The following is a 24,264-nucleotide window of genomic DNA, read 5'->3' on the forward strand; positions in this document are numbered from 1 at the left end:
TTTTCCAAATCAATATTAAACTTTGTTCTCGACAGTGATTGCATCAGTTGATATGAAGCCTCTTTTAGTCTTTGTATCCTGTTTGCCATGTATGTGTTCCCCCCAAGTCCATGTGATGTAGGATGCCATTTGGGGAACTACAGTCATATGTGCATGGCTCTCTAAGCAGCTAAAAGGCTTGAACAAGTTTTGAATAGTCTGTTGCCAGACTAGGAAGAATTGCAAGCTTTTGGCATTACAGTCCTAAGCACAGTTGTCAGTAACAGGGTAGTTACATGCAAACAGTGCTATTTTCGTCTAAGTGAGCTTACATCACACATGTAATATTTGCTGAACAATAGTTATCCAATTAGCCTGAGGGACACTGGTACAAAACTGTGTCAAGTTTCCTGATCAGCAAAACGCTTGCCAAATGTGGAGGTTGAGGGTAGTCATCATGACATCATACTCATAGTCATAGCTACTGCAGTGACAGCTGTTCGGAGCGTACCACGTTGTGGCAATGGAAGGGGTGGCATGGAGTTTACAATACAGGATGGTGGATGCCATAAATTCTGCAAAGACTCCATATCACATTGTTTCCTGTGGCTGGATTGCTTTTCAAAAGTATGGTGTAGTCCCTCTAACAATAACATGTCCTGTTGTCCTGCCTATACTGAAGTAGCACCGACACGGGTGCAATAAAGCCAGATAAATCGCTCAATTTGTTTGGCGTTTAACACAAAGCAGGACAATAAAGTAGTGTTGACTTCAGATTGCCGTGATAGACATTTCTAGAAGGTAAAATTAGTGATTTAAGAGAAATGTTTCAAAGCTAGTAAGCTAGTCGGTGTGGTAAAGTATGCTATGTAAATACATTTTTATATTATACAATGTGGTATAAATAGCCAGCATTGTAAATGCTTTACACTAGTAACTATGATCCCCTAGAGCCCCTATTTACATAGATATTTGAACATATACAGTTCAAACTTTGTAATACCAGGCACCTTGGGAGAGATTTATTTTTCCACCTTCTTATCATCGTGAGATTGATATTAGTACAGCCCCTTGCCACTAATACTGCCACAAGATGAAAGGCTGACTGACATGGAGCGCTGGAAAAGGCGGCATATATGAAACAAGGGTAAATATTAGCTAGTGGGTTAATGATTGCCTCGGCTCAAGTTGACATTATCGGGGCTTGGCGGATATGTGAGAACTTGCCTTGCATCACAGCTGCTTGAGTTAGGTCGTTATGGAATCAGTGACGGGTTACGTGAACTATGGCACGGCCACATTGTTAGGAAATGGGGCAATTATATAGAATATTACAATCAGATTAATACAGAAGAGATAGTTTATTTTCACGTGACGAAATGACCGGTTAGTTGCATTTACTAGTACTTCCAAGAACTTTGGTAACTTAAAATATTCCGACCCAGCTTTTTATACCAATAGTGATACAAGAGTTTTGCTATAAACAGTTTGCTGATTTATTTGGTTTAAAAAACATGGTTGCTGCATTACCCTTCTCCAAGTTCACTCATGTATTAACTATGAATGTGAAATACACTGGCATCACCCTTTTATTACTTGTAATACTCGCAATCACACACACCATTTAATCCTGAGCACACTTCATGTGTTAAATTGAGGAAGCCATTATATATCATATGATAAACCATTCATCAGAGACAAGCTAACTCCCTGTAATACACCCACATAAGCTGTAACCTTGACTTCAGTCAGTCCCATATGGTTTGAACTCAAGTCTTTCCCTGGTAAAGGTAATCTATCCCTGGCCTTGTAGCTACTGTAATGGAGATGCCAGACTTCACCATATCTAGAGACAAAGAAATACATTTGGATTCTTGGAAGATTTAGCTGGTGGGTAAAAACCTGTTTAGTGAGAGTTGCAGACAGAAATAGCTGACCTCCGACCTCCCTTTGCTGCTAACCTATGATTAAAAACATTCCCTGAGTCTGACTATTTTGGCAACTCTTGTGCACCTGTCAAAGGAAATGACAAGTTGCATGAATGTCCCAGTAAGGGCATAGAATTCCTAGTAATGCTCAAAGTTTTTGGACAAACCGTATTCATCTACATACCATAGTCTCCTAAACAATTAATGCTTGGGGAAGTTGGTATGAATTTTAATATTTGCATAGATTAAGCCTTAAGATCCATGGACAAAACGATCAATAAACCTTGTTTAAACACCACAACTTTGGAACCTATGACCTTTATCCTTTGACCTATTGGAAGCAGATTTTCTGTAGCAGCTGTTATCTTGTGATCTGTGTGATGACCTGTAACAATCTGTGGTGAATACAGAATTTTTCACAGGTGAATAGATATACGGTTTCTACTTATGTTCACCTTCATGGGTCATGAAGAAGGATCATTGCCTTGAGAATGAGTAATTGATAACACATGGTTGTTGGAACGTTTTACTAAGCTTATTTTCCAGTATAATCATATCAACTTTACTGAGATCATGCTCTTTAACCTCGTAATTCGGTAGAGAATTCAGCTGTGCCATATTGGGAGAATGTACCCCTCTGGCTGTATTCTGTGTGCTTCACCTGTTTCACAAAATGACAAAGTGGTTCAGACACTTTGGGAAGGATGCGTCCTTGGTCATTCCTCTGCACTCAATTAGCTAAGATGTAATCTCTTTTGTAAGTGGCAAGTCACGTTTTTCTGTACCAGTCATTAAAAGTCACGTTTTTCTACCAGTCGTTAACATGTACATGACTGCGACGCCTGCTTTGTTAAAAGTGATGTCTATAGCTAGCTACTGGAAGTCTGGAAATATGTAGTGCTCCTGGGCTTATCTTGTTGTTATATGGCATGTAGAAGTCTATTACAGTGGTCAGATGTTGAATTTATGTTGAAAAGATGTTGTTATTCTTCACTACAGGGAGATCACAACTCTACTCAACTCTACTTTGCTAGATACATAATTCAACTAGTTTGAGACAGGTTGCAATTGATGCATGGCAACTTTAGCTTTAGCTATAGCAATTGGATGTAAATGATGTTCAGTAACTTAATGCTGGCCGAAATCCAGATCATCTTGAGAAAAACTGTCCAAGTCACCTTAGCCTTAAGGGGGTTTTGTGTTATGGGTCAGTTACTTAAGTCAAAAGGATGCATTTATATATATCCTGGTGCCCATGGGCTATATCAGTTGCCTACAGTAGTCTGTGTATCTGTACCTAAGATCTCCTTTAGTATGTAAGGAATGTATTGGATGTCACCAGCCTACATCCTAGAGCATATTTTAGAGGTTTACCTGGGCTTGACACATCCCTGGCTGGGAATAAATGAACTGAGGCAGGAACCTGCACATGATGTCTAAATATGCAGCTGCCTAACTAGCGAAATAATGTGCAATATGGAAAATGTCTGGATCAATCTTTCCATAGAATAACCTTTGCTGTTTCTCTATACAGGGCTAGAAATACTGGGTGCATGTGCACCCAGGTGCACCCAAAATTGGAACTGTGCACCCAATTTTTTTCAGTGGGTGCACAGGGTGCACCCAAATATTTTCTTAGGTTTATGTATGTAAAGATATCAAAGTGTACTAGTATTAGGGCTGGGTATCGGTACAGCGTACCGGTACAAAACCGTTTTTTCTTATTGGACCGGTCCAGAAAAACCGGACCTGAAAAAATTGGGTGGACCGAATGTTGGACCGATTGGAAATTTAACAGATTATTTCATAAGGCATTCAAACGTTTTGGCGCTTGCAGGTGGAAAAAAATAACAAGAGTGAAGTAGAGTAGAGTTTGTAATAATTTCTACCAAGTTTTACAGCCAATCGTACAGGTGCAGCTAGCGTTGTAGGATTTTAAAACGCCAGTGTAAGTCTAATACACCACCAAACAGATTTCTTTCTAGTGAAATGGACCATTGGTATGAGTCATACTGAAACAGGTCCAGGTTCAGGTCCGGACCTGGACCTGATCCTTTGGACCTGAACCGGACCTGGAGCTGAATTTTCTGTACCGATACCCAGCCCTAACTAGTATACATCATATTCTTGACATCTAAGTGTTAAAAAGATAATAAAAATGTCTGTCATAGTACTTCTTTAAGAATTTGATAGCTAAGTAAGTTTTATTATTAGGTTATCACTTAAGTTTAACTTTAAGTGGTGCAGCCAACATTTTTTTGGTGCACCCAATTCTTTAAGCTGGGTGCACCAGTGCACCTAATCCCAAAAATGAATTTCGAGCTATAACTACTGTAGATGATAGAGAAATCTTATGTATTAGGAGAAGGTACAAATTCCCCACTCACTGGGGTAATGATTACAAATGTCACTTGTCACATTTCTGTTGTTAGAGGTACATTAAACTTCTGATTATTATATCTGTAGTCATGGCATAAAGAACAAACATCTAGTCCCTTGACGTCACACTGCCTGATCAACTCATAAAATATCAAGGGAAGCCCTTGAGGTACTGCCATTTAAATGAATGTCTTCATGTTTTCTGTACGTAGTAACACAGAGGACTCTCACTTGGCACAACATCTTACACCTAGTTGTCGAGCATTCTCCAGGCTTGGTCTCACATACAAGTTCACATGCCTTCACTGATAAAGGGGTACACTCGGGTATGGTAATCCCAGATGGAGTTTGGACTGCCTGGGCCTTTCCAAATGTGGAGTGATGCTCGGTGTGCTGACTTGTTACATAACTCTGGCTGCAAGTCAACATAGTGCTATCTAGAACTTACAAGTAAACAAATGGCTGGCAAGGATGGTTAGACGAAGGCAAGGATGGTAAGACGAAAATGGAGAAATAATTACTTCCATGAAAAATGGAGTTACACTTATAGTTTTTGTGCGTCTGCCCATACATGTGTCTCTGTATGTGCGTGTGTCTGTCTGTGTGTTTGTGTTTCCGGATATTTGTGGTCAGCATAACTTTAAAACCTCAGAATGGATTGTAATGGCACTTGGTATGTAGAGAGGGATAGGAAAGACAAAGGTCAAGGTGGATTTTGGGACCCCTGGTGTGTGGCCTTCGTACTGCAGCAGAACAGAACAATTTTTTGTACCTTTTGACATGGAGATGCCATGGTCTTGATTTTCAGGTGGCATCATGTGATGTAAAGAAGAAGTGGTGTATGTTTAGGCCACCTAGCAGCTTGTGGTGTGTTTTGATATCATCATACATGTGAAAATCTTCAAGGAGCAACCAAGCATCTATAAAAACTAGGGCTGGATACCGGTTCGGCCGGACCGGTTTTTACCGGTACAATATCCGGGAACCGAGTCCAAAAAACCGAAAGTCGTGAACCGGTTTTTTTGGACCGGAAGGCTGAACAAATTATTTCAAGAAATCTATTGTACTTAGAAATCCTAGTACTCCGGCCATGGAATGGCAAAATAGCCATGAATCAAACTAAATTAGCCTACAATAATTCATATTCATCAATTTGTGTACCTGTCAGCTCAATTTTAGGTCAACATTGACAATGTGCTACGAAAAATCATCAAATTTTACCATGGCATGAGGCCGACCGACGAGGAATTATCGAGTGGAAAATTCCTCAATTCTTGCGGTAAATTTTCACTCAAAATGAAGAATCCGCATCCAGAAAAAATTACCATGGGAAAAACAACATTTCTTTCTTCTTCTGTACGTGTATTCAATCCATTTTTCCAGCTTTGAGGCGATTTGTGCGGTCTTGGAGGAAAAAATTTTAGCGCTCGGCGACAAACAGGCAGCCATCTTGGATTCTCTACTCAAAACATAGCGAGTTCTCGCCAGTTCTCGCCTCAACTCTCGCGAGAGTGCAGTTTAACCTTGCTCGCTAGATGGCGTTGTTTTAATTTGCATGTAACATTATAGCCTTGTGTGCAGTGAATTACGTGTAGGATGTTCTCTGAATAAATATAAAACTGCTTTTAATCTCCTCTCTGCTTGGTAGTCACTGACAAAAAGGCATAAAAAGTACACTAATCTGAATATTGGTTTAATAAACTTTATTTAATATAAGAATATGATACTATATGATAATATAAGATTACAAAGTTATATATCGACAACTACTATAGAGGATCAGGTTTAGGTTCAGGTCCGGACCTGAACCTAAACCTCTGGACTCGGACCTGAACCTGAACCTGATCAAGCCAAAAGGTATCCAGCCCTAATAAAAACTATATACTAAATCAATGCATCAGCACTTCACCGACGTTCACCCTACACAGATTGGCCAACATGAAACATGGAGGAATTTGAGTGCAGTTGGAAGCTCTGCAGTATCATACTATAGGAAAAAGACGCTACAAAGAAGGCAATCTGTGCCTTCTAAATTGGGCTATCGATTTATAAGTCAGAATTCCTCGCCCCAATATCGCAGGCTGTAATGAGTGATCCTTCATCCGCTGTTATAAGATTTTGACTGAATTATTTTTGCGATAACGCCCAGTTTCTATCGGCAAAACAGTATTTTCCTCATCCAGTCCAATACAACCTTAAATTTAAACAATCTCAGTATGGTAGTTATTTGTGTGAATTTGGATAGCATTATGGAAATCGTATGGTGGAAAGTATATCACACAGTTATGTATGTATATGACTAGTAAGTTGGCAAAGGATCTACAGTTAGTCATTGTCATCAATAAAAAATCAATGGTTTTGACAGTGAAGAATTAGTTTTAATGGTCATGATAAATGATGGCAGTAGAACTAGAACTTAAAATGTACAATGCTACTTTTAGATTATTTTCTTTGTAAACTCTATTGATGTCAGTTGTTGTCAGTTGGAAATGTAATGTTCCAGACATATGGTCCACATGGATGAATGATGTAGTCTAGTAAGAGCTATAGTAACTGCCCCTAAGCTAGCCTGAACATGTGCGATTCTGTCTTATCGGTATTCTAGTTAATGACATGTTACGCATAGGTAGGCACTCTGAAAAGTGCTTTTAAAAACCATATCTCAGAAACCATTCTGGCTTCATGTTGGTTTTAACCAAAAAGTGTTTCCCCCCTAAGATTCCATTAAGAAATGAATTAGCTGTCTGCTCCCCTGGTCCCAAGTCCCTTATTTATTTTCCATCTTAATGCCCAACTGAAGACAGCCAGACTGTCTAAACACAGTATTCAGGGATGAGTTACATACAGGAGGCTGGTGTCACATGCAACATTACCTGTAGGCACATGGTCAAAAGTGTGCAGAATGCATACAATTTCAGTGTATGCTCCTGATGATACGTTTATGTTTGAACGCAGAAATACGGTCTAGTGGCTTCTATTCATATTACGTCATATTACGTCATATCCACATGGTGTATAGTATCTACATCTGAAAATGGAAGTATTATTTGTGATTAGAAGTCTTCCATTTTCAATGTTTGTTTTTGTGATTGTCATGAAATGATTTACATGTTCACGGAATCATGTTTGTTTTGGCAAGCCTCTGGACTGAAGCAGAAGACAACTGTATAATAATTTATTTGTTAAAATGTTGACTGTTCCTTGTGTAGTTAGAGAAGTGTGAAAATAATGTAAAAGCTATTCCGTCTCACCAGAAAGTAATGTCTATACAATTGAACTGTGTTATTAAAGTTTTGCAAAGGGGAGAGAGGGGATAGTTACAGCATAAAGCCTTACGAGAAAAGGTCTTTGTTGTGAAACTAAAAAAAGAATAACACAAGTTGGCTGTTTGGCAGGGTGGTTTTGTCCTCCTTGGTCCTCTTATGTGATTAGCCTTTGTAGAAAGCAAGGCATAGTCCCCCATAGCCTGGGATTTAAAACGCAAGCAATAACAGAAACCGGAGATGGTCGCCACCCTCATAGGTTTGTCTGGACAAAGCTGGTGGGCGGCTTTACGGTAGTCATCGCATTGTGTTACTAAGAAGTTCGAACATTTAAGACAGTAGAATACTGTGTCTGTGAGTGTCTTCTGTTATCCACACAGTGTACATGTGCAAAGTGACATTGTTTTAACACATACATGAGACTACATATACTAGTCTATAGAACAGCCTGTCTCCCTGCCTTTTGAAGTAGTCTGTTCACTTCCTTCTTATATATACACAATTGAGTCTCAACAAAAGGTCTTTCAGATGGTGTTTCGTGTCTTTTAGGCCATACGTAATCAGGGTTCCTAACAAGTGTTTGTTGTTACGTAGTTCACAGGGACTAGACAGGTGGGTTTAACAGGTTGGTGTCTTGGAAGAACGAAGGAAGCCATTTCAAGAGTTTAAATGGGTTGTGTGAAGTCACTGTAGCATATGGTCTATTCCGGCACAAAGTTGCTTGGCTAGACTTCAGTGGGTTTTGTACAGGATGATTTGTGTTATCCAATCAATCAATCAATCAATCAATGGATCAATCCATAACTTTTAGTCAGACAGGATAGCGCTATGGGCCTTAGTTGGTCTACTGGCCTGGAGTTTGAAAGGGGGCAAGGGACAAAACAGGTCAGGGCTCGAAATACTTTTTTCTGCATACCTGCACTGGTGCAGGTAACATTGAAAATTACCTGCACCAGACAAGTTTTACCTGCACCACTCTGAATTTAGGAAGTATGGATCAAAGTAAAATTGTTCAGGAGCCATTGCTACTTTTTCTTCCATACTTTATAGGTGGTAACAGTCACTGCAGCTAGTAACAACCCATATACACCTACATCATAGGACATTTATGTATAAAACTAAGTACATGGCCCAGTGCAGGTTAGGTGCAGGTAGACATCAAAAATACCTGCACAGCTCCAAATTTGCCTGCACTAACATGCATATGCAGGTAGTATTTCGAGCCCTGCAGGTGGAAATAATTCTAAATCATCTAGATGCAAATTTAATTTCAGTGCGACAAAGTTTGTCTCAAAGGAGAATGCAAGTCACATATTGTAGAAAAATCTTGTTGGTATATTCATATGTTTGTCGTTTTTGCAGAAGAGTTGACAGGGCCCACTAGTAACTAGCGTCTCACCTGAGGCTACCAAAATGCTATTTCTTACGCATCACAGTCACTGATTTGGAAATGATAGCTTGTTCTGTTGAGGTACTAGGCTCTCTACAATAAAGGATAAAGAAGGGATTGGTGTTTTACTGTTATGCATATTTGTAAAGATAAAACCTGATTTCTAGTCAATTTGTACCACATAGAGTATGCACAGCTGTGTTAAAATTGTCCCAGATATGCCAAATGCAATAATGGTAGTTTGATATTTGTCAAAGAACAACCATGTGTCACAATATTGATGTATGGATTTGCAAAACATTATGATCTATTTCAAACCCATATGAAGATAGAAGAAGCACACAGACTTGAAGTCTTTTTGAAGAAAAGTTAGTAGACACAAATCAAAGGTTTTTTGGTGGTACACTCTTGGTCAAAGAGCACACTGTGTTCTCTTCTACTGTCCATTTTAGGAGGTCAAACAGCTGACTGGCTTCAAATGAAAAGATCTCACAGCAACTGGGTCAGGAGATGCAAACATCTCAAGTATTCCTCCCAAGTTAGAAGGGCTTGGGTTCAAATGGTAAACAAGTGCCTCCTCACTTGTGTTAATACTTGTGCCTTGTACAAATGTGATAGGCCAGTGCTGTCCTGTTCATTGACATCTAGAGGTTGGAAGAGTTGACTTGCCCTTTGACCTGCGTTCAAGCTGGCCAGACACCAGACAAAACACAGATGGACCATGGAATATGTAGACTGGATATGTAATCAACAGGGGGCATATTCTCCAAGCAGATGATAGGAGGCAAAGTGCTATTTTTTCTGACGCAAACTTGGGCAGTATAGGGCTGCGAGAAAACATAGAAATCTCTTGCCCATGGAAATTTCTTTGCCAACGTGACATTTTCCTTTCTGAATTTCAAATTTTCACAGTAATACACTGTTTCCTGGGAGTGTCTACCATGGAGGCGATGCCGTTGAAGTCTGTGCAACCCTATATTGGTGGCTCAATCTGTGTTGAAATGTAAACCAAAGAAGTTACTTGGACATGCCTTACCCCTATATGAAGCATTAGCCTAGCCTCATTTACTGCAAACACAGTTAAAGCCTGTCCCCAGCAGTTCGTGTTTCTTGTGTAACTTAAGCCCTTCCTGTCAACTCATCTGTCTTTTAAAGCTTTATCCTAGTGTTCTTTCACCTTCGTTAAAGATCTAAAAAAAAAGTTATTGTCCATGGAAATGGTCATTCAATTACTGTACATATACATATGGGGATTTTACACCAATGGTTCCTAACAAAACTTATACAAAACCTTGACTTTGCCCCTTGCCAGATGTTTGGTCAACGTGGCTTCTCCACTGTTTGGATGACGGAAATGCCTTTAGATCACCTTTCATGAATCATGTGTTGGGTAAAACCAAAGAGGATGGGCCTTTCCACCCTGTAACAGTGCAATTGGTTTTCTTTGAAAAGTCCCAACAGGTTTTGAAAAAGTTTGAAATTTTCCAATTTCAGTATACATTGTATTATCTCATCTGTTGTAGCCTAGCCACCAGATAACAGTAGAACATGTTTTTGTACGGTCCGCCTGGTCTCTTTTGCATCTAAAAAAGGCTCGCTCCCGTGCTTTCCTTGCCTGGTGTCCTTTTGAAATCGTGCCTGAATGGCCGTTTCCGCCGCCAGCACGCTTGTGCAAAAGTGGGTCAGCATGGGATCTGCGAGTTAAAATAAATTCTCCAGCGCGTGGGGTCTGAAAAGGCTTTGGGCCTTTCATGTTGTCCTGTGTCCCTTTGTTGGCTGTGAAAGCAGTGTGAAAGTAACAAGCACACAGGGACGTGCCGGGTAGGCAGAGAGATGAAATTAGGACTGGACCAGTTCAATTCTCTTCCATCCAGTACCGCCGCATAGAAGCTCTAATTAGTCCCAGAATAGATGTATAGCTCTGTACGTCATTATAAAGTGGTTTGTATATCTTTCAAGCATTGAGCCAGACAAAGAGAAATGAACGCCAGGAAAAGACATGCAAAACGTGGCAAGAAAACCTGCTGAACAACCCCAAGCCATGTCTTTTTATATGTTACCAAAGAATATATTTGCCAAGTGAAGTCAGCATTTGTTTCTTTATGAGAAGTGATGGTCATCTCAAAAGGATGGCTGCATTTGATATATGGAATATCAGGTAGGATTCCAATATGTGAACTGCACTCTCACCCCTACGGATAGTGCATAGTGGTACATCCCTGTGCTCTGGTTGCAATGAGCGTGAAAAATTGCATGTAGTCTGTGCCAAACAATTTGCACAAATTGCATTTTCTGCTTCCTCGGCTGATACAAGTAATACAATGACCATCCAGTCCACAGCACATTTTCAACAGAAAGTTACTTTTCTACTGTACAGCTTTTAAAGTGTAAAGAGTGTAAGGTATTGAGATGGCTTTTGAGCATTGTTTATGTTCAAAATCCTTGTTCATCAGCCAGAGAGGAAAATTGTTTATACACAACATTCCATCTCCATGCTGCTCTACTCTCCCCAGCCATTTTCTTTAGTTTACTGCATGAACATGTTATTTCTTGACCTAGTAAGCAGCTAAAACAGGATCCAGACATTGAGTTAACTTCAGCCTGAGTTCAGGGCAGAAGGGTTACCCTGCGACCTGTGAGTGTGATATATTGACTCCCTTTGCAGCACAAGTTTGAGAAATGAACTTCACATCTGGCTTCTATATCATAGTAGAGTGGGGCTCATTATTTCATGGCTCTTATGTCTATCAGCCAATTCTTGTAAAACATGATTTTTTCAAGAATAAAGGCACAATGTCGTATTGAGTTTTGATATATAAAGTTGTGTATACTGGGTATTGATTATTCAATTGTACATAAAACTTGAGACTTCAAATGGGCCAACCGAATGGAAAAGATGTATGTTCTTTTTGGTGAACTTTGAACACATGGATAAAGAAGGTAGTCCCTTGAAGAACAGATACAATTTTGGATTAGAATCAATATTCAAGTTTGTTATGTACTATGATGTAGCTGTACTTGCATCAAAAGAGTCCACTATAATTTAGAATTCCAGTCCACCCCTTGGTTCATGCCATGGCCATGACTGGCAGACAGACCAAGTAACCTCATCTCTAGTTTCAGGAACTGGCTGTCTGGCCTCATGCCTATCTTGTTATGCCATCCCTACTAATCCTCAATAGACCTTTAGTGTTCAATAGTCATCAAAGTGGTAATGGACTTCACAAGCAGTGTTTACTTAGTTGTACAGTACAGGCTTTGTTTTATGTTTGTGGGATGTTGAAATTTGATAAAAAGATTTGATGTTTTGAGTTAGCTTCATTTGCCATATTTTAGGTATTGTTGGAATGTTTTGGGTGTAGTATTTAATATGAAATTGCACCACCAAGTTTTACATGTATTTATTCAATTATCTTTTGTCCTTGTTTTGTTTGTAAAGTGTATTTCTTAGTCTGTCACTGTCACTGAGTCCTTTGTGTTATCGTTTATTGCCCATTGCTGGCAAAATGCATACAGCACGGATTGAAATAATCTATTTCTGTTGCCAAAATATGTGATTCATGATGATACTAAGTTCTCTGAGCTTGCCAAATTACAATTTTATTAATTTTGGAGCTTGTTAAACTGTAATCTGTTCATGTTTTGACCTTGCCAAACTGCAATTTGTTTATTTTTTGAAGCTTGCCAAACTACAATTTGTTAATTTTTTCAAGCTTGCCAAACTACAATTTGTTAATTTTTGTCGGAAACTGTAGGTCGCAGGTGGGTATTTCAAGCCCTGCGAATGGCTTCTTGGTAACCCCTTCTAATATGTCACATTATAAGAAAGTGACCCAGAACCAGGTACAAACACTGCAAGGTTAACCCCTCACCTGGATGAAGCAGCCTTTGTCTGTCTCACCTGAACCATAGCACACCTCAGGCCTACACAGTCACCTGCTTTGTGTGGTGGTCGCCACGAGGGCCCTAAGGCTCAGTGCTTTAGCATGGCTGTAAATGTATTATGGTCTTTGTGAAACATACTGGAAGATTTAGTGGCCCAAGTCTTAAAGCTTGTTTTGCATCGTTAATATATATGTTGATATCTCATGATGTCTATGTTTTTTGAGGACATGTTTACATCACGGGATTGCCAAGAGCATGTCTACAGGCAACGTCAAATTAGCTGTACATAATGTCATAATCAATGGATGACAAAGGTCACCTTGCTTTTGATCCTTTTCATGAAACAATTGCTCATTGAATCATATGAGCTTTAAAGTTTAGGGGGTAAGCCCTGGTAACCCTTTCTTGCTATGGGATAGAGCTAGAGGGAAAGAAATGGCACTGCTTTATACTTCTGAAAATATGTTAAATCCAGTTCTATCCAAATTTGTACAGCATATGTTGGTAAATGTTGATGATGTTTTAAAGGTTAAAGCTTGTAGTTGTACCCACCAGAGAGCTTGTCAGACGTAATTGGAATAATCTGTTACATGATTTATTGTTATCCCTAAGGCTATGTAATTAGTGAGAGTATGACAGTAGCAAATGGCAGGAAAGAACTGAGTCTACATGACTCCAGTGAGTAGCCAGAGTACAGAAAAGTGGTACCTTAGCCTATAACTTACAGTACTTTGTTAATCCTTGTCTTTGCCCTATAAAGACACAACAAAAAAAGACACAACAGAAAAAAGACTCTCAACAAAAGTAGTAGACATGATGAAATGAAACAGGCTAAAACTACTCATTTTTAAAGTATATTTCTATTTGCTAGGTTGTATCATGAAAAGACTTGCTATCTAGACGTTACAGACCATCTATTTTACGACTTATTGACTTGGTGTGAAGTACAGTTTTATGCAGGGCTCTGGTAGGCTTCTCATACCCTGTGTTTACTTTTCTAGCTATTCACAACTGGGTGTCAACAGTGATAAAGGCAGTAATAGACTCTACTTCATGATAGAGTGATGGAAAAAGTGTTGCCTAACAACATATGAAGTTTACATTTATAGATATGAAAGAAAAGAATACGCAGTTTAACCTTCTTTCAGTAATATGTAATTTTTGCTGTCAGTGACAACAATAAGGAATAACTTGTTTAAATCAAACTAATCTTTTTGTGTCTATTTGTGAAATCAAGTTATGACAGAAGGCATTGTGTTGGACTCTAGTCTAATTTTGCATGTCACAGTGCCTCCACACATACTGTATGCTCAAGACTGTTGTCATTGCTACAAGTGTTTAAGGAGACTAAAACACACACAGACACGCCCAAGTTTTCACTGGCAACAGGAAATGCTCTTCAACAGTTACCTGCAAAAGTTTGATTTTGGCAATACCAATTTGAAAAGTTGTTTGAAGTACCCTAGAAGAAGTTTTGTACTGGTAAACGTCTTTGCGAGATAGTTCCCATAGTTATGTTATGTCAACTCACACAAGCTTTTCATTACAAAAAGGCAGTAGATTTTCTTTGCATGGTATTGCTTGCTACTTTGATGCTGATACTATATCAATTGCTGACAAGTATTTGTAAGACATGATGCATGATGAAATAACATATGATTTGAGACCTTTTTCCTTTGTAGGTATGTAGCAATGGTAGATGAATATGACTTTATTCCTTTCTACTCACTTCTCTTGACTTGCTGGCCAACTCTTTCTTTGTGCTCTTTCCTTCTCTGTTGCTCCGCTGTCCCTCCTACACCGTACCACAGCAGTCAGCAGGTCTATCTGTCTCAGCTGCTGCCTTACACTGGTATGACCACATATGACACCACTACATGGTAAGTACCCAGACACACACATACACACACACACACACAACAGCTTCATGCTTATTTTTGCCCTCATGCATGCAACCTAGGTGTTGGAACAGGCATGTGCCCTTTCTTTTTGTTCCTATCTACATTATTGTACTACCGGTAGAAGACAAATGGAGAACTTCTGAAGGTTTTCTCACTAGAGGATGAGAAGTTCTGAATATGAAACAAATGGAAGAAAGTCAATGTCATTTGCATATACAAGTATCTGAAGGCTACCTTAAACTTAAAGGAAAGAGTACTGTCTAAGGTAATGGATGAATTTTTATTTTGAAATGAAAAATGTTTTCCTGTAAAAAGATTTCTGTACTTTTCTTATAAGTTATTAAATCTCAGTGTTCTATTCTGAAAAAAAATCATCCAAGGCTACCAACTAAATGACCAAACTGTGCTTTATTTTGTGACACTTCTACTCAAAAGATTTTAGGAGAAAGATCCACCTTCAAAAGATAGGTAACCCTAAAATATTATTACATGTACTGGTACACTATCTGTTGGTGTTCCGTGTTGTGTTGCATTTGTTGCTTGTATTATACTGTGATGTTAAGATGTCCTGAATGTCAGTGATGTTTTCACTGTTGTCTTGTACTGTGTCATCTTCATAGATGCTAATATTCCATTGTTTGCTGTATCTGTGAAGTTAACAAATTGTAATGTTGTACTAATGTCTGTTGCATATTGTTAGTTGTATTTTGAGATCCATTCTAACAGCATATGCTGACCTTCTCTTTCGAAGGTCATTGTTATAAAGAACAGCTAATTATCAGCACTTACACCTGCCTTGTTGGGACAGGAAAGGGTCGTACAGATGACAGCAAACAGAGGGACAGTAAAAAGTTAATCTAAACTCGCCGAGTACCATAAAGTTGTTTGCTTAACCCTCCTTGTACTATGTTTATCACTTCTAATGAATAGCTAAAAGTGTCAGACTTGCCACATCATTACTGTGTTAGAAGGAATCCAAACAACATAATGTTGCCAATACAGTATCAGGAAAGGTTGACATGCTGCCAGTATTTGCATTTCTTGTATATTTTGGTTCCAGTTCCATGTTAGAACAGGTGTCTGTTCTACAAGGTTACATTCACAAGTTTACTTCTCACTTGAAAGAATTTGGTACAATGTAAGTTTCAATGTACATCTAAGTGGCAGTTACAAGTTTTATCATCCAAACATTTTATGGTGTACTAAAGGTTTTATCTACTCTAGTCCATCTACCGCAATCCACCTCTACATGTGAGTCATATATCCTGTCTCCTCTGTACCACGCAGTGCACTCTACTGTAGCCTACACACCATTCCACTCTTGCTAGGCTTCCCTGGAACAATGCCCCTAATGACATCCGGGCACCCTGGGGCTCGTACATTAACGTTTGATTGATTACCTTAGTGCAGACCCTTTGGGGACAAGGATACGGTCTCGTTTGTTCTCACTACAAAGCATTATCTACTTAAAGTATGGGCGTGTCTACCAACATCTGACCATTAGAATATTTCCGATATCAACACTAGCTATTTGATATCATAACTGCCACATGGGCTTGCCAAGTTGAAACAACATGACTTATGAAACACCTGATTGGAGTTTAGTATGACTTATGAAGGTATGTCACGAGTCGAAACGCGCTTAAGATGACGTAAATGGAAAAGTAAAGACGTTCCAAACGATGAGAATTAAAGTCCAGTTGCCTGAGGCCACCTGATTGGAGTTTAGTATGGCAGGTCAATACTACTCAAACACATTACAGAGCTAAGTCTGTAAATATATGAGCTAACTGTACAAATAAATGGCCAAGATACCACTGCTCCAATAATGAGCAAAGTGCAGATAAAAGCTGTATTGGTGGTCTGGTGACAGATTTGGATGGACAGTTTGATTGTGAAGCCATACAGTAACTCCTACCAAAGCTAGACGCGTGCAAGAACCTATTTAGCACACAATTGCCCTTGGTTATCTCACTGTAGCTCAGTGCTGTATGGCCTTAGAACTGCATCAACATGGCATGGAGAAGATATATTCCACCTTGATAATCTAAACTGAAACAGCCACCTGCTATGGTCTGTTATCAACAGCATTTTTTACCTTCAGTGACTTGTCCAATCCCACAGTCTGCTTTTATTGCAACTCACATGTACTAGTCTATAGAGTGCCTTTGCATTAGGATATCTGTAAGACCAGTGCTCAAGGAATTTTGGATGCCAAAATATGTATTGAAGTCTCAACATGGGTGGCACCAGATTTATGTGTTGTTTGATAAAATGTTTGAAAAAAAAGTAAAAGTGCTACTTGATCAATCATTCTCTGACAGTAGTAGCTGCTTTACAAGGCAGGACAATAATGGAACCCCCCTCTAGAAGACACAGGGGTCACATAACTCTTTAAACACCTGTCCCCTACAGCTCTACTCTGTCAACTTTGTATACAAAGGTCAAAGGGCATTTATAGGCTTGTCCAAGCATATCCATGTGTGTACTTAATTTCAAGCTATGTGTGTCAGAAGTATTTAATTTCTGTGGAGCTTATATCAAATTTCACTTGTCCATTTGTACTATAAGTTATCCCTCGGTATATTTTATCAAGACTTGTGTGCTTCAACTTTCAGGTTTTTCAAGAACCCCATACACACTCTTCCAGCTCACAGACAAAGAAGTTCTTCAGGTTTAGTCATAGGAAACCCCTTTGCTGTAAGTTAGGTACATGTGTCCCTCTGTGTATAGTATGCTAACCTGCCTAACTGTACTCAGCACTATGTAAAACATACAACTGATGTATTCTGTTGTCTTTGGAAGTATTACAAGCCATCTGCTGTCCTCTCTTGAACATCTGTACAACCCTCTTTTACTGCATCCAACGCCTCTTTAAAGCAATGCTTTGTAACTTGGAAACAAACTTCACACTGGCGCTTGTCCAAATTAAAAAGTTGAAAGATGTCTATAGATTTGGCCTTGTCTAAACAACGGAAATGGTAATGTTGTTTGTACTTTAAGACTTATATGTATAGCCCTCCTACGCTTTGACCTCTGAAAGAGTGGTTTCTAAGGGTTATCACTAGGAAGAGAAAATATTAAGTTAGCTACATCTTCATGAACTCTTGCAAGATTTTTTTTTTCATACTGGTGGTATGATCATCCATTTAGATAGGTTCAGTATAGCTTTTAATACCAATCAAACATGCTTGATACTTAACTTAGCACATAAAGTATTAAGGTGTGCCTGTCCTAGCCCCCTTGTGTCAATACCCTACCGTTTTGAGTGGATTAGTTGTCAAGCAATTAGCCAGTAAGTTGTCAACTCGAAGGGTGGTACCTGTGGATTTTAGGTGATACTAGTTGTTGCATGTGTACACAGTACTGTATCAGTCATCTTTTTGTCATGTCTATTATACCCCCGTAATTCTTTAAGGTAGTACATGCAGGGTTCTAGCTAGCGCAAAGTTGCGTAGCGGCCCGCTACGTTAAAATTTTGGACCGCTACGCTTATTTTGGGGCCGCTACGCTTATTTTCAATACAAAGTAGCGGCATTTTGACTGTATTTATTTGTGCAATAATTGTAATGCCAGATCAAATGTGGAAAACGTTGTTTTCGGAGGGAATCACAATGAGCAAAACACAAAATCACATGCGGGCGCTGCCTGACGTGACTTGTGGCGTCCCCCAGTGCGCACGGAGGCGGGTCTTCATGTTGCCCTCCCATGTGGCGGAGTAGCAAGCCCAGACAGTGTCGGCTTTCTTCTATGCCATATTTGGGCTAGGCTGGCTTATTACAACTTGCCGAGGGAGTGTCCAAGTATAACAAATTTTTTCATGGAACTGGTACAAATACAACTACAAAATTTAATATGTTTCCTCCCCATTCTCAAACATTTTTTCCTCGTAATTTGCGTGCCTGCCTCCACTAAACTCCATTGATAACATTTTTACGGAGGCGAAAAAAAATAATACTCAGACACTTGGCACACCCCGATCTGGCAGTGCTGTGCTGTTGAAGGGGGTTTGGGAGGCTGTTGAAAGTTCGTGACAATAGCAGATATTTTTGGTCATTTTATTAAAGTAGAAAGTCAAACTAAACTAACAATATATAATGTGAAATATTTTTTAGAAAGTTGGAGCACTGTTGCCATCAGTTATATGCTTTGTGGGCGTTTGTTATTATCATTTAATCATCATCTATTGTCAGTTCCGCCCGATGTTTTGGAAAATCCACAAACCGTCAGCCCTCCCCATAAGTAACAACCTGACTGGACAACGCCCCCAAAAGGGCGGAGTTAAGTTTTTCAGCCTTTGTGGAAAGTTTACCGCCAGCAGGCTGGGGTGCCGGAGTGTCTGGTGGGAGGAGCCATGTGTATGGGAGCCATGGGAATCTTTCTCTGTTGGGACCTGCCTCATACTAGATGAATACATTAAACCATATTTGGTGTGTATCAGTTTCAACTGGAGTCACAATTTACACAGGTCTCAAAAGAACTTGCTTTCTTTCTATCTTCCGGTAATGCCTGCAGAGGAATCAGCAATACGATATGACATGTAGGGGGGAGGTGTAAAATGTTAAGTATGTTCTGTGTTCTTTCCCTAACTAAATTTCTAGAATTAATTAACAAGAGATGCAGAGAGGCTTAGGTGCTGATTTCATGTAATCAACTACGTGTAACTCACAGCAAATTGTTAATAGATTACATATATACAGGTCAGGTCAAATGTATTACTAGTACTCTATATGATATTTTTCAATTCAAGGCCCAATCTAACATTATAAGATTATGGCAGTGTGATGTAGCCATTCTTTTTGAAGTATTGGAAACATTGTTCCCACTGCCATGAAATTGAATACTGTATTTTGAATATTGCTCGGAAATGGAAGAAAGAACATTGACTGATTGAGAAAGTCTAAGCAAATATTGAAATGTATGTAGAAATGATAACAGAATTTTGAAATTAATTCTTAACTTTGTTTGACTCTCTAGTAACTTTTAGTAAAATGATGTTACTTACCTGTTTCTAGGTTTTCCTGTTAATCTTTTTGCTTCTGTGTCTGAGTTAAGATATCTTGTGACAAGGTCCTTTGTAAGGTTAACACAGTGACATGATGCAAAGTATAAGAATTACCCATCAAGAATACATAGTGAGAAAACAACAATTTTCCTTTCATAGGTCCCTTACAATGGCCAATTTTAATTCTATTTTTCCAAAAGCTCCATACTGTGGAAGGGGGGGAATGCCCCCCCTTCCACACCATCCCCCCCCTCGGGCACTTCGCGCCCTCGACCTTGGTCGCTTCGCTCCCTCGCCTTTACCACTACGCTCAAATTTTATCCTAGCTAGAACCCTGACATGTTTATTCAAATTATTGTCAACTGAAATGCTCCTTAAGTTTGCTATATAGAGTGCTCTACCTGTAGTTCTTCTTTTATTCAATGCAGTTTCATAAATGTATGTCCTTTTCTTTGTGAATGTGACACTATTCAATCTTCTATTGTTCAGTTAGTAAAAAAACATCATACGTTATGTACATTTCATTGTGATTGTGACACTATTGGAAACGTACCAAAAAACTATTCAGTTATGGTAGTATAACTAAACAGAACTGAAAGGGGGGACTAGTCAATCTTCTATTGTTCAGTTAGTAAAAAAAAAATATCACACAGTTTTTCACATGTGCTTTTGTATGGTGGGTAGCATGCCAGTATGTTGTGTGTTTTGAATTAGACAAAGATTGGACGTTTCTGTTTGTCCTGTGCCATGGCAAACTGAGGTGTGGACCTGCCAGCATTAGTCAAAGAATAAGAACACAAGGGGTTCCTTTATCAAGTTCAGGCAAGCTTCCAAGACTAAGTTTTCTTCTTTTATTGACCTTGCAGCTTGTGACTTCACAAGCATTCCTTTTGTACATACTAGAGTCACAAAGGAGTTCTGTGAGTTGAAAGTTTGTATTGGCAGAGGCAATCCCAGTTAATCAGTTTGGTGAGTGTTCCATGATGATAGATCATCAGGCTCTTACTTGCCTAAGTCTTGTTGAAGAAAGGGTTAAGTTTTAACAGGTGTGCAGGGCATGTGTATGCGGGTCATTATATACAAGCACAGCACTGCCCCCTAGCAATTAGAGCTAAACTGCACCAGTCATACCATTGTCAATTTTAGCTAACTTTCATATGACATTGAGTCACAGCCTTTTTTCCCAATTTGACAACCCTGTCAAGATAAAGTTATCATAAAATGACTGGGTTTTTGGAATTAGATTTTGAGTGTGAACATGTCATTTTATTGTATTGTAACAGTGAATGATTTTGAATAAGTCAACCTTTCTGGCCTTTTTACAATATTTTGTATCATTTTTACAATGTTTCCTGCAAAATGAAGCAAATTTTTCCATTGTAATTTTGAACTGTTAGGGATGAAAACAAATTTGTTACATTTGTTGCTTCAGCAATATCTTGCACTAGAAGAATGTAGTATTGTGTCACAGCCCTATGTGCAGGTCTGCCTCCTATCTGAAATGTCAAGTACTGTATTAAGTCTCAGTCTGCTAATGTCCCTAAGACTCGTTTTCATCCACAATAACAACATCATGTTACAATGTGTTGATGTAAAGCATCATTTTTGAATAGTCTGAATACACCTTGGGATTTGTCATAATTTCCCTTCATTTGTGCAATGCAGAAATTGCTCTATAGGAACTTTTCAAACAATTGAGAGTTACTGCCATGAATTAGCTTATTCAGTTATTGCCAGCTTGATTAATGCTATTGTATTACAGACAAATAGCTATTTCTAACTTTCAGAAATTTGTCCTTTCTATGTTTTCCTTGTTATTCCCATTGCAAAACTATGATATTTATATTCCAGAAAGCTAGCAATCTAGAATATCTTGGGTTGAAACCACCAACAGAACATATAGTCTAGGAAAATTGCTTTTATTATAGATAGACAAGGCTATTTGACATTACGGTTACCTGATACAGAATAATGGTCTCCCGATAGACTGCCAACTGCCCATTATTAGGGAAGTTATATTCCCTCCTGGCAGCACATATTGATCATGCGTCAAGTTTATTGCAGATTGGGAGGGTACTGACGTGAAAGGTTGCCGTTTCGTGAGACCTTTAGTTGCTGGCGGAGTACATTTGCGTGCAGCATGAAGTATATTTGGATCAGTCATACGTGGGTTTCTACATGCCAAGCATACTAATAGTATGCTCAGTATAGTCAAGTTGTATTGATTTTATTGTTAAAAATTTCAAAAGGCTCATACAAACTTGGAAGCTAGTCAAGACAAAATGAATATTGATAAGCCTTCAGAAAATATAAAAACTTGTGCTGATACAAATGTAGCTGATGTATTGCATGTGCATCCTTAGTTTTAATTGTCACCGTATGCATGCTATATTGCTGTTGCTAACATTATTTTCATAATTGCTGTTAATTATGTATTACCAAGTGAAGCGGATCATATTTTGCCTGGGGTTGAGGAGAAATGATATGTCTGCATTATTAGATATTGAGTACGGGAATGACGCACATAGGCGGTACCTCATTATTCACTTCCATTGTTTTTCTGACAGCAAAATGGGCAGCAATAACGTCACAGCTGCAGCTGTATTGGGAAGATGTCAGAACTGGTTGCAAATGATCGCTTTATTTCAATTCATGCGCCGGAGGAATTCTAATTTGTAGTGATCCAGTATTTGGCTCTTCTTGCCTTGTTTTGTCTAATTCCACTTGAAAAATGGATGATTTTGTAAAAAAAAAAGAGTCATGTTTTCAAATTTAGTTCATCGTATTAATTCAGGCCTGGTCAAATTGTGTATTGTAGAGTTCTCGTTGCAAATCTTGTGATACACAGTTTACATCTTAGATATGCCTGCTATTACTGTATATTTTTTTGAAAGGGTTGCTTTAAATTTATAAAGTTACTGTTGGCACTTTATGGATTGAACATTAACCATTAGAAGTTAATGATGCAGCATTATTTGATATTGCTGTCCAACAAATTTCACTTCTAATCCCTTTTTATTGATTTAGCAAATGCCAGGTCAACCAGGAAAAAACCTTCTGTTGTACATCAAAGATCCAGTATTATCAGTATGCAATTCAAAAATTTGTCATGGAGACAGTGGAAGACAATTAAGGTTTTGCGTTTGCAAAGCATACTACCTGTGAAAGAAGCTGATTTACTTCCTAGAAATTAGAATATAAGATTTGTATTTTATCAAGACCTCTTTTGAACTTAAGTGAATCCAACTTCCAACAATTTTGATTTTTTTTTCCTTTTTGTTGGGTGAATTGTCCTTTTTGTTAGGTGAAAAGTCGCTTTTACATATACCACCTTTCCATATGCTGTTATGATGTAACATGTCCGTAAGCAGGGAGATAAAGAAGAGTAATGGATGTCTCCAGGCTGTGCCCACCTGTGAGCACCTGAAGGCATACCTGTCACAACTAAAAGATTCCAGGTATCAAAACAAATGGCAGTTAGTCTAGCCCTCGTCATGTGTGATGAATGACTATCACAGATCTCCTGATCCAACCAGCAGGTTGAAATTCCTGTCTGGAATCCCCATACGACTTACCTGTTAGGGCAAAGATGGGGTTGAGATTTACCATCAGGTATAGAAGGTTTTAATATTTTTCTTGTATTTTAAACTCTATTTGTAGCATATTCAATACCTATACACACCACCATGCATAGAAAATATTGGTGTCAAACTTTATTTTGATGATGGCTGCAATGATAGATTTAACTGCCAGATTGCATGCTTACTTGCCCAATAGTTGCTGTAAATTCTATGAGTGATCAATAATTCTAATGCGTAGACAAAGTATGCACATGCAAATCTATAGGCAAAGTTATTGTGTAGAATAGCAAACAAAGCTTGAGTCTTTGTGTGAGTGCGTATAGAGGCGATCTACTTTATGAAGTGCAGCCTTTTGAAAAGTGTGTTTGAAGTTCACAAGGTGTCATTGTGAATTAGTAGATATTGTTACATATAATCTCCAGGTCGATCTGCATCTACCCCAGACTACCAGATAAAGGCATTTTGAATCTTTGTTAATGAAATGACCCCAGTTTGGTACATATGAAATATGATGAATACATCCCAGGTGAATATACATGGCACATATACATAGGGCATTTAGGGGACTTGCCCTCCCATGAGATTATACAAAAATCGATCTAGTGCCTTAATGCATTCATAATTCCTCGGCCAGGTATTAACTGGTTATGTTACGTGCCCAAATCCAGCTCAGTGAGGTTGTATGTTTCCCTTGGGTCTGTTCCGTAGGGTATTTCGTTAACGTAGTTTCCCCAGGCTTCCTTAGCTCCATTCGCCCCCACAGAGAGTCAATTTGTCTTCACCTGGTATTAGAAGCAGTAATACTGGAGTGCTCCCGTTTCCATTATGATGTAAAGGACTTGACATCAAGGACTTGGCTTTCTAGCTAGCCATTTCAGGAGAGAGGCTCATGAGGGGGAGTTGTAGAACCTAATGCATGTTTCATGACACTTTCCAGAATATGGAGCAATGTC

The 24,264-nt window shown here is 38.9% G+C and overlaps 1 protein-coding gene across 1 annotated transcript in view; it reads left to right on the plus strand.

The window, feature by feature from the left end:
- LOC118427582 (TSC22 domain family protein 1-like) overlaps window positions 1–24,264 on the plus strand; it is a gene marked incomplete in the record, with an annotated part of 45,653 nt that overhangs the window by 3,742 nt on the left and 17,647 nt on the right. The window contains 1 exon segment of the mRNA XM_035837434.1: window positions 14,636–14,704. Within this exon segment, the coding sequence (XP_035693327.1) occupies window positions 14,636–14,704 (69 nt within the window).

The sequence above is a fragment of the Branchiostoma floridae genome, chromosome 12 (assembly GCF_000003815.2).
Source record: "Branchiostoma floridae strain S238N-H82 chromosome 12, Bfl_VNyyK, whole genome shotgun sequence".
Taxonomy (NCBI): domain Eukaryota; kingdom Metazoa; phylum Chordata; class Leptocardii; order Amphioxiformes; family Branchiostomatidae; genus Branchiostoma; species Branchiostoma floridae.